The sequence below is a fragment of the Mus caroli genome, chromosome X (assembly GCF_900094665.2).
Source record: "Mus caroli chromosome X, CAROLI_EIJ_v1.1, whole genome shotgun sequence".
NCBI classification, from domain to species: Eukaryota; Metazoa; Chordata; class Mammalia; order Rodentia; family Muridae; genus Mus; species Mus caroli.
Window position 1 is genome coordinate 55,393,732 of NC_034589.1, and position 12,363 is coordinate 55,406,094.

Sequence of the window (12,363 nt, forward strand, 5' to 3'; positions counted from 1 at the left end):
GACAGACAAACTTTATATGCCCCAGTACAGGGGAACTCCAGGGCCAAAAAAAATGGGAATGGGTGGGTAGGGAAGTGGGGGGTGGGTATGGGGGACTTTTGGGATAGCATTGGAAATGTAATTGAGGAAAATACGTAATAAAAAATATTAAAAATTAAAAAAGAAAAAAAGAAATTGCCTGGGCCAGGCTCCTCACTGCAACGTCTGGCTGTCTCTGTCATGACCTCATCATACAAAGAGGCCGACTGAACTACCATCTATCAGGCATTTTTAAGGCATTTTTTTATTAGATATTTTCTTCATTTACATTTCAAATGCTATCCACAAAGCCCCCTATACCCCCCCCTGCCCTGATCCCCAACCCACCCACTCCTGTTTCCTGGCCCTGGCATTGTTGAATACAGTTCACAGAAGCAGTTTATAAAATGCCTATCCCATTCGCCAGTCACAGCAGTCCCACAGGTAAAGCATTATGGAAGGAAACGGAAAAGGAAACAGGCTTGGAGGGGGCAAGGGATTTACCTTGGATCACCAAACTGGGAAATCACAAGACCAGGAAAGGAACCCAAGTTCTCTCCTAACCAACTGTTTCTTTCATATAACATCTTATGATCATGAAATCTGAATGTTATTGTTTGTTTGATTGTTGTTGTTGTTGTTGTTGTTGTTGTTGTTCTTCTTCTTCTTCTTCTTCTTCTTCTTCTTCTTCTTCTTCTTCTTCATAAGGGTTTATTTATTTTCATTTTATGTGTATACGCATGCCATCTGAATAAGTGTCTGGGTACCACATATGAGCCTGGTAACTGGAAACAAGAAAAGGGGTATCAGATTCCCTGAAACTGTAGTTATGGACTGCAATAAACAACCATGTTAGTGCTGGGAATTGAACCCAGGTCCTCTGTAAGAGCAGCAAATACTCTTAACCACTGAATCATCTCTCCAGCTCCAGAACCCAGTAATATTTAAAAGAGAATCTCACATGGCAGGGTCTTGTCTCCTGTTGTCTTTGACCCCTACTAACTATGGCTTTCTCCTGGCCTATAGTACACACAGACAAGAAAGCAAAAGAACACTAAATTCAAAAGAAAATGACACTCATTTTGAAGATATGTCTCAGCAAATGAGTTTCCTGTATGGCTGGCTGCAAGCCCAGACCCTTTCACTAAAACACCCTAAATAATTCAGATTCATTGGTCTATAATATAAAGTGCAAATGTAGCTCATTTTTAGACCAGTTCTGAACATCAATAATAATAAACCAGAGATAATGTATTTTGTTTTCATACAATTGGAACAAATTGCAGTATCTGTGCAAAGCACATTGGATCAAGGGGCAGAGAGGGCAAGGTCTAATTTTTACAGCAATCCAATTTTCCAGAGAGTTTATTTCTGGAAAAGGATACTAGCTCCATAGTCAACAGACCATGGACACGTGTTTCCATCAGAGAATAGGGAATGTGGTTGTCTACACAAGAAATGTCAAGGGGTTTGGCTAGAAAGTATGACTAATAACTAGAAATTTCTCTTTGATTCTTCTCATTTTTCTCTCCTTCATACCATTTCATCTTATTGTTTTCTTTCTCATATGTGGAGTCTTACAGACATAGAGTTTTTCTATAGCTCAAAATACATAGCCCTCTCCTTGCGGTTGGGTTCATCCTATCCCTTGATGCTTTCTTAGTAGTATGAGCGGAGGCCAGACACTAAGAAACCAGACTTAAAGGTTTCCTTCTGTTCCTGACCCTTCTCCATTTGCCTATTCATTCTCCCAGTTTTTGTTTGTTCTGCTGTCAGCATTTTCAGTCTCTGTAAATGTAGAAACTTTGGAAAACACAAAATGGAATAGATACAGCAAATGTATTCCTGAAGGTCACCCAATAGTACTTTTAAGCTTCTGATGATACACATAACATAGTTGCCTACTTGGAACCTAACTAGTATGCAAAAAAACTATTATCTTTATGCTTCTGGCAAGTTTGCTGTCACAGCCCCTTATTTCATATGATACATAAACATTAAAAGGCAATACAAGGAAATAGATACATTTGCCCTATATCAGTGCTACCAGTCCATGAGTGAAAACACCTTTATCGTCTAACATGGTTTGTTGTGCAAGACCTTCAATAAAATGTCCTCGTATGAAATATAAATAGTATTCATTGAAGTGGTTCAATTCAATTTAATTTATGGTTAACTTGTCCCCATTCCAGGAAGAAACACTGATATTCCTTCTCATTGTATGCTGAATATAATATTTCCATACAAACACATTTCCCCCTCGTTCCTTGGATTATATAAACAGTGTATGCCTCCTTCTGTGTAAGTTTTGAAGCTGGCATTAGCCTGAAAACCTTTGCTGCAGTGACTTTTAGAAACTTGGAAAAGCAGGCACATCACTTGCCTATATGCAGATAGCTTGCAGCTCAGTAGTTCTCTAATTCTAAGATCACAATCCTACCCTCATGAATCTGTTCAGGGGAGGACTGGGCATTTTAGGCAGCTCTCTGCTAATTCAATTTCTTACCCTGTCTTAAAGATGGAGATCAGTGTGAATCAAATCCTTGTTTAAATGGTGGAATATGCAAGGATGATATTAGTTCCTATGAATGTTGGTGCCAAGTTGGATTTGAAGGAAGGAACTGTGAATTAGGTAAGTAACCTTTTATGTATTCATATTCAAAGTTTCCTTTTTAAACCAGATGAAACAGGAGATTTAAATGTCTTTATACCACACAATTCTCTTAAAACACATTTTCTATGCTTATAAACATTTACTTTCTCTATAGTCACTTTCTAGGATAAGAATTCAAGCTAGTATTTAGGGGTAATGTTCCATTCACTTTATGTATTAATCCTTAATAATCCTTAATATGTCTTCAGTACCATTATTATCCCCCACTTTTTTTTTAATTAGGTATTCTCCTCATTTACATTTCCAATGTTATCCAAAAAGTCCCCAATACACTCCCCCCCCCACTCCCCTACCTACCCACCCCCACCCCTTGGCCCTGGCGTTCCCCTGTACTGGGGCATATAAAGTTTGCAAGTCCAATGGGCCTACTCTTTCACAGTGATGGCCGACTAGGCCATCTTTTGATTATCCCCCATTTTATGAGCAAGAAAACTTTAGCTCAAATATCAAACATAAAAATGGTTGAGCCAGGAAGTGAACTTCTTGTACTGTACTCAAAACTCTGAGAAAACTGTACCCATAAAAAGATTGGAGCTTGTGACTGAGCTACTGTGGATTTAGATAAAGTGAATAGCCTATAGAGCTGGGCATGGCAGGTCCCCATGTAATAAGAACTCTTCCAGATGAACAAAACATTTTATAAGTTAAATTTGTCATAAAAATCAGAGGTTGTTCCTTGATTCAATGTATTGATTATATCAGAGAGTAAACAGAAGAAAAAAGCATCTTGCAAATGCAAGATTTTTGTATACTTTCCTGGAATATTTCTTTTTTTGAGATTTTGGTCATTTGAGCAGTAAAACCCCAAGGTCCTTTATCTCCTTGGTTACTGCCTCTGGATGCAGTATTGATGACATGGTGGTTGAGAAGAAGCACATGGGACCAAGAAAAGATGACGCACTCCGAAATTCTGGGAGCGTAAAGGTACAATCTGAGGGAAAGATTCTCACAGCACATGCCTAAGGATAGAAAGGAGAGAAGTAGCAGGACACTATTAAGGCAATATAGCCATTGCTCTGACACATGAAAGGAAAGGCGGCAGCCGCTGGACTGCTCCTATTGAGAAAGGGGATGAAAGTCCCTGTAATATTGTCCAATACCAAGGGGAAGTGCATTGATCATCTTTCTTTGAGATCTGAAAGATCTCAGAATAAAAAGGAAAGTTGAAAGGACAAAGGAATTGAAAAAGAAAGAATGAACAGAAGTGGCTGAGCTAACATACTCAGGCTGGACTTGCATTTGTTTAGGATTCCTGGTGTGGCAATACACCACTGCTTGAGTTCCCACTCCTTGGGGGGTGGGACGGGGTGTTAATCGGTTCAACATCCCTAAAGTGCCATTCTTTCTGAAAGATTATAATTTCCAATTCCTTATAAGTGAAACTCAGTCCTCATATTCCAGATACATACAGAAGTTCTTCGAGCAGTTACTCTGAAACCATTGGAGTAAAGGGAATGAATAACTTAGTCTTTGCTGTAAGTGAAGGTTACACTGTAGTGGGTGGTAATTACAAACATAAAGGTGGCTCAGTGGTTAAGAGCACTGACTGCTCTTCCAGAGGACCTGGGTTCAACTCCTAGAACCAACATGGTGGCTCACAACTCTCGGTTCCAGGAGATCCAAAGCTCTCTTTTGGCATCCACAGGCACCAAACATACCCATGGTGCACGAATTTACATGCAAGTAAAACATACTCCTATATGTAAAAATATAATAAAATACATTTTAATTTATAAAATTTTAAAAACATAAGTCTCGAATTCATTTTTTACACTCCATATTCCATTCCTAGCCCCTCCCCATCCACACTCTGACTGCTCCACATTCCTCACCTCCTCCCCACCCCACCCCATCTCCACATGGATGCCCCCATCCCCCACCTCACCTGACCTCTAAACTCCCTGGGGCCTCCAGTCTCTTGAGGGTTAGGTGCATCATCTCTGAATGAACACAGACCCAGAAGTCCTCTACTGTATGTGTGTTGGGGACTTCATATCAGCTGGTGTATGCTGTCTGTTTGGTGGTCCAGCATTTGAAAGATCTCGGGGGTCCAGATTAATTGAGACTGTTGGTCCTCCTACAGAATCGCCCTTCTCCTCATCTTCTTTCAGTCTTCCCTAATTCAACAACAGGGGTCATCTGCTTCTGTCCACTGCTTGGGTGCAGATAACTGCATCTGACTCTTTCAGCTGCTTGTTCGATCCTTCTGGGGGCAGACATGCTAGGTCCCTTTTTGTGAGCACTTCATAGCCTCAGTAATAGTGTCAGGCCTTGGGACCTCCCCTTGAGCTGGATCCCACTTTGGGTCTGTCGCTGGACCTTCTTTTCCTCAGGTTCCTCTCCATTTCCATCCCTGTAATTCTTTCAGACAGGAACAATTATGGGTCAGAGTTTTGATTGTGGGATGGCAACCCCATCCCTCACTTGATGTCCTATATTCCTGCTGGAGGTGGGCTTTATAAATTCCCTCTCCCTACTGCTGGGCATTTCATCAAAGGTCTCTCCCTATGAATCCTGGGAGTCTTTCACCTCCCAGGTCTCTGGTGCATTCTGCGGGGTCCCCTTAACCTCCTATTTCCTGAGGATGCCTGTTTCCATTCTTTCTTCTGGCCCTCAAGGCTTCAGTTCTTTTACCTCACCCAATACGAGATCAGGTTCTCCTCTAACCCCCCACTGCCCCTCCACACCGTCCACTTTCCCTCCCAGGTTCCTCCCTCCCTCCCCACTTTCTTCTCTCTCCCAAGGGGTACTGAGGCATCCTCACTTGGTCACTTCAGCTTGTTGAGCCTTTTTGAATTCTGTGAACTGTATCTTGTGTATTCTGTATCATTTTTTTTCTTTTGTCTAATATCCACTTATTAGTGAGTACATACCATGTAGCCACAAATAGTATAAAATATCTTGGGGTAACTCTAACCAAACAAGTGAAAGACCTGTATGACAATAACTTCAAGTCTCTCAAGAAAGAAATCGAAGAAGATCTCAGAAAATGGAGAGATCTCCCATGCTCATGGATTGGCAGAATTAACATACTAAAAATGGCCATCCTACCAAAGGCAATCTATAGATTTAATGTAATCCCCATCAAAATCCCAACACAATTCTTCAAAGACATAGAAAGAGCAATTCTCAAATTCATCTGGAAAGGCAAAAAACCCAGAATAGTCAAAACAACTCTTAACAATAAAAGAACAGCTGGGAGAATCACCATCCCTGACCTCAAGCTTTACTACAGAGCAATAGTTTTACTTCATGTTTCAGGATATTTTGTATAAATGGTTATCTGTGTGCCATGTGCATGCAATGCCCATAGAGGCCAGAAGATGGCATAGGATCCTCTGCAACTGAAGTAAAAGGTGGCTGTGAACCTCCATGTGGCCTTTGGGAACTGAACTTGGTTCATCTGAAAAAGTAGCAAATGCTACCAATGAGTCGGTTCTCCATCCCTCTATCTTATTTTAAAAGATAGCTTAAAAGGAGGAAAAGAATACAGTTGAGGAATGTGGACATAAGTTTGGAGTTCTATAACAGGATACACTGTGGTTGGGGAGGTTATGGTCCACAAAGAAAACTTGCTAAATCAACAATTGGCAACAACCCAATGCCAATTGAACTCCTTGGTTCCCACATTTCTGTTTGGTCAGGGCTCTAGCTGTACTACAGCCACCACCATGCTTAGCCTCTAGGGTATATTGATCAGATCCAACCAATTTGAGAAAGGGTTTTTTCAAAAAATCTTTTCAGCCTAGCTGATTCAGAAACAAAATGGGAATTCTGTCAGAATACCCTTTATCTCCGATACTACAGGAGAGCAACAACAAAGCATAGACAAACTCCCACTTAAGCTTCTTGCCTCCAGCTGAACTAAACACAAATCTGAAAAGTCACAAGACATCACAGGTATGTGGGCCCATGCCTTACCTTGTCTTGAGAAAGGAAAGATTTCCACTATTGTAAACCTTTGCTTTCTTTTTCCCCTGTCCATCAGGAAGGCTCTTAGTTGGGGGAGTAAGGAACAAATATTTGGGGCATGCTTTCTAGTTAGAAAACAATTAACTGGCTACTGGGTCCGTTTGGCTAAAATAAATATCTTTGAATTTCCTCTGCTGGAGAAGAGATGCAAATGTCTATCAGGCAGATTAAGGTCTGCAAGAATCTAGTCAGCCTTTCCTCCTGAAGAATGCAGAAAAACAAAGTGGAAAGTAAAAATTACAAACAAAAGAATAGTTTCTGGGGGTCTTTTGTTGTTGGTTTGCTTGCTTTTTCAGTTTTTCAGCACACCCAAGCCCCAACTGTCTCATTTATTATGTACTTTGGGGTTGGGAAAAATGTTGAGGTTAGCTGAATAAGATGTTTTCTGGCAAACCTGTTCAACAAAATTGTGTTAAGGTTCTGGTGAGCAACCCTCTGCTATCAGGAAGAGAAAGAAAACACATGCTTTAAATGGTTCCTCAGTGGATATTCTAGGTACCAAGGCCAGCCTTAGGACTAAGAAAAACCCATCCCCAACCTAGCGTGTGACATCTAAGTGCTGGATAATTGACTGAGTTCAGTTCTGTTTCTCAGGTCCTGCTCTATTGACCTCTCCCCTGGAATTTCTTGTGCTATGATTTTATTTCTAGAATCCTGAACCTTTTGACTGCAGGCAAAAGCCTGCTGATGTTACAGCAATACATCCATCCCACCACATGCATCAAACAAGCCAAAGATCAAGAGTAACATGCTGGGCCAGAAAGGGCAATAGCAAACAGGAAAAAGGTTGAGAGGTCTGGTTATTTAACCAAGGACACAGAAGCAGAATAGAAAAATCATACCAAGTTTACTCATTCATTAGAACACAACTAGCCTGTTCTCCCCATCCACCTCTGTTAACTTATCACAACCTCATACTGATGGAACATTTTCTACAGGTAGTATTTGATTTGGCTGAACACTTTGGTATTGCTTTGTAGCAACAATATGATAGCCAGGAACAAAAAAAAAAAAAAGTAACCAGAGATGTTATTACCACTCGAGGAAAGGGCCTCAAAGCTAAGGAAATACAAAAGACCATATGCCATCTTTTTTGTCATAAACTTAGTGGATTAATGGTAGCAAAAATGAAATCTGAGGTCAGTTCCTTTATTCCCTTCCCCTGATAATAGTTTATTTTCCTCCCCCGATTTACTGGACTATGCAATTAAAATAAATAAACAAACAGAAAAGACTTTGTATATGAAGACAATAAAAATAGCAATTATATTTGTACCATAATAAACAGAATATAAATTTTGGAACAGTGTAAAAATTGAATGCTTAGTAATAAAACATATACAAGTACTCTACCCATACTCTGGCTTCTTTGGCTATATACACACACGCACATCCGTATTTTATTTTATTTTATTTTCAAAAACATTGCCCATTTCTTTTTCTTTTATTAATTAGATATTTTCTTCATTTAAATTTCAAATACTATCCCGAAAATCCCCTATACCCTCCCCTGCCCTGCTCCCCAACCCACCCACTCCTGCTTCCTGGCCCCAGCTTTCCCCTTTACTGGGGCATATGATCTTCGCAACATCAGTATTTTTAACAAATAGTAGAATAGGTGGGTGAAAATGTATTAATACAATGGAACTACTACACAGCAATGTAAATGAACTATTGGTTTACAAAACCACATAGATAAATCTCATAAATAAATTGCTAAACCATAATAATATATGTGCTGATATATAAAGCTCATGAACTATCAATAGTGTTTACAATGTTTGAAATGCAGGTAACAACTCTTGTAATGGAGGGAAGGTAGAATGGCTGGGAGGGAACATTATGGAACTTGGGGCAATTGATGATGTCCTAGTTACTAACCTATGAAGCATTTCAACAGGTGCACTTACTTTGTAAAACTTCACACAAAAGTTTTATTGACTTTTCCTGGATTTATGTTTCACTTTAATAAATAGGTCTCTAATCATAGTTCATGATTTGGTTAAAGGACAATTTCCAAATATTTAGTTGTACGCAACCTCAAAATATTGCTGACACCATCATCACACCTTTCTGAGAATCTTATTTTACTTCATCTTCCTTCTCTTAGTTGGAGGCTCCCAGATTGTTTCAACTTGTGTTTAACCCATACATGAGCCAGTGGTTCCATATACTTTTTTTGAAGTGTATTTCAGATGAGCCATTACGTTTTTTTTTTTTCTTTTCTTTTCTTTTAGATGCAACATGTAACATTAAAAATGGCAGGTGCAAGCAGTTTTGTAAAGACAGTCCTGATAACAAGGTAATTTGTTCCTGCACTGAGGGATACCAACTTGCAGAAGACCAGAAGTCCTGTGAACCAGCAGGTCAAAATCTAAATAAGTTCTTTAAAGAAAACTTGCATTTAAATCTTAAGCATTTAAGCTACACTATTTTAGGCTTTTTTTAAAAGGATTTATTTATTTTCATTTTATGAGTGTCTTGTCTGCATGGGTTTTTTTGTTTTTTGTTTTTGTTTTGTTTAGTTTGTTTGTTTTTGGCTATTACCAGTATTTTTTTTTTTACTTTTAGTTTAACTATGAACAAAATTAGGTTGGGCTAAATTAACAACTTTAGTTTACATGAGCATTTACTTATAAGTCATTTTGGTACTAAGTACATTGAATAAAAAAGAAACCACAATTACATATAGACAGATAATATGTATACCTATTTTTATGCCATGCATGTGCTATATACTTCTGGAGGTAAAAAAGATGGTATCAGATCCCCTCAAACTGGAGTCTCAGAATTTTAATGAGGTACTCTGTAGGTGCTCACTAACCCACCATGACTCCAGCTATAACCCGGGTTCAGATCCTCTGCCCCTAGATTACCTTATTCCAGTAGTGCTGGCATCAACTCCCTTTTGTAACTGAACAAAAGATTAGTATCTTGAAATAAACAAATTAGCTTTCCAAATGTCACCATAATTTCACACTTTAATAATTATGTACAGCTTGAATTCTTTTCTAGGTCCATGTTTTTTTTTTTCTCTGATTTCTGTATTACAAAGAAATGGCTTTCTGTGATCGCATATGCAATATTTGAGATTCAGTACATCAAATAAATAATACAAAAGACATATAAATACTTGGCTGACTGATAGGTTTCTAGTAAAAAAAAAAAAAAAAAAAAAGATGCTAAATGTTAAGCATAAGTCTGTTGGAGCCTAACTACTTCCGTCTATGAAAATGACTTCCTGACTTGCGTCATAAACTGAGTTTTTGAACTTGCTGTCACACTAGATTCAGCCACTGTTACATGCTTTCCTAGGCTGATCTGCATCGTCTTTACAGTAAAGGGAAAGGCAAGGTTTCACAGCTGTGTGAGCATGCTATCATGTCAACACCTAATTCCTCTATTTAGAGTATCTCCACACTCGTTTCTTACCTCTGAAACCACAGTTTTGATTCAGAGAGAGGGAGAGAAGCTTTGTAAGACTAACAGAAAGAGAATAAATCAGTTAATATGCAAGCCTGAGGAGCTGAGGTCAGATACTCAATATAGAAAAGCCAGGCAGTGTGCGCCCAGCACTAAAAGGAGAGGGGAAGATAGGACCAGCTAGAAATTGTGAGCTCCAGACTCAGTGAGAGATCCAGTCTCAAAAGAGTAATTTGGAGAGCAGAGAAATAAGTGAAGATGTTTGATGTTAACCCCTGGCTTCCACACATGCAAGCATGGACAATCATACCAGCACATACATGTGCCCACACCCATATAGCATACTTACAGATAAAATATAAACACACTTTTAAAGCAAGCCAGATATAGTTTCTCTTTCATTTCCAAAGCCAGATCTTTTATTAAATTATGAACCACTCCCCTGTAACTGTGGGTTTGATACCTATCTCAGCAATGTACCAGGCAGAGGAAATTAAAGAAAAGGACAGAATACAACAGTTCACCTGCTACAAACAAAACCAAGAGTCTCTGACGCTTCACCTTCTGCCTGCTTTTTCACATGCACTGACTTACCCAGTCCTTGACTTAAAAGTGTGTATGTGTTTGTCTCTGTGTGCTTGTGTATGTGCACACGCATGCACACTTAACATTAAAAAAAAACTAACTTCTCATAAAGGCAGCTGGTGCAGAAGTTTAGTCCTTATAAACACTTTTATTTCTAAGAGAGGAAAAAATTGAAAAGCGTCTCCAACTATTAAGAGTTCTATTTGAATGTAGCATTAGCTTTAGCAGAGTAACTAGGCCAAACCTAAAATAGCTGTTCTGCCTTTTGAAAGATAAAGGCCCCTCTTTTCAATCCATTGTTGATCGTGTGTATTTGTGCATAAGTATTTTGAACTAATTTCCTATTTTTTCAACCACAAGCTGCTTTCATGATACTTAGCCACGGCTGGTTGCTATAGAAATACCTGGTATATGAAATGTATCTAAGAGGAGAGTAAAACATGAAAATGAAGTGTGAGGTGACTTTGGCTACAAATTTTCATTTTGGTGGTCCCTGGTGTATCAGTAGATAATTTGTTGAGAAATAAGTCAAATAGGGCAGGATGGGAGAAAACATGGCTGGATCCCAGTAAATATGGATTTAACAATATTAGTAACCTATTTGGTAAATTTTTGACAAATATGCAGTTGAATCACAAAGCTCTCCCTCCAAAAAGTCCATGTTGGAATCTCTAGTGCATAAATAATCTACAAAAAGGCCCTATTAATAGGAAGTAGTGAGAGGCTTTAGCTTCTCCTAGAAGGAAAATTCCACAGCATACCTTCTTGATCTCCATCCAGGGCAAGGGAATTTTGAAGTAAGACCTTAATTAAGAAACTAGATAGAAAGTAATTAGATGTCTTTTTTTTAAAAAAAATCTAATAAATTTGATTCCAGAACATCTATTTTATTTCCATGAAGATGGTGGATTTCAGAGCCCAATGTTTCCCATGGAAGCTTTGAAAACTTTACATGAAAATACTACAGTCAGCCTTTTAGTTTGAAAATATATATATATATATATAAACATCGACATACTCAAAGTGATAGCAATGAATGAGGCTCATTCTCAATTATTGGAATGCATTTCTATATGCCACGGTGGAATATCAGAATATTCTCTTTTTTCTATTTTTGTAGTTCCATTTCCATGTGGGAGAGCTTCTATTTCATACAGTTCTACAAAGATCACCAGAGCTGAGACTGTTTTCTCTAATATGGACTATGAAAATTCTACTGAAGCTGTATTCATTCAGGATGACATCACTGATGGTGCCATTCTTAATAACGTCACTGAAAGTAGTGAATCACTTAATGACTTCACTCGAGTGGTTGGTGGAGAAAACGCAAAACCGGGTCAAATCCCTTGGCAGGTACTTTATATTGATCATGTATCTACAGGCTGGGGCTCAGATGACAGAAGAGGCCATCTGAGGAACAGGGCTAGGATATTAGAAAGACCTGTGAGCATTGTGAGAAAAATTAGGTAAATTTCATCACTCGACAAAATAAAAAGCCTTACTGGTAAGCATATGGTGAAAGATAAGTCCAGCAGCAGCTACCAGACAATGTTCAAAAGAATTTGGCATTAAACAAATAGCACAGTAGAATTCCAAACAACTTATTAGCAATAGGCATGTCCATAAATGAGGTCTCTCTGTCTCTCTCTGTCTCTCTCTCTCTGTCTCTGTCTCTCTGTCTCTCTCTGTCT

General features: G+C 38.8%; 1 protein-coding gene across 1 annotated transcript in view; it reads left to right on the forward strand.

The window, feature by feature from the left end:
* Positions 1-12,363, forward strand: part of F9 (coagulation factor IX) — a 31,226-nt gene that overhangs the window by 8,473 nt on the left and 10,390 nt on the right. The window contains exons 4-6 of the mRNA XM_021153368.1: positions 2,537-2,650; positions 8,902-9,030; positions 11,793-12,025. Coding sequence (XP_021009027.1) covers positions 2,537-2,650; positions 8,902-9,030; positions 11,793-12,025 — 476 coding nt within the window. The remainder of the gene's footprint in view (positions 1-2,536; positions 2,651-8,901; positions 9,031-11,792; positions 12,026-12,363) is intronic.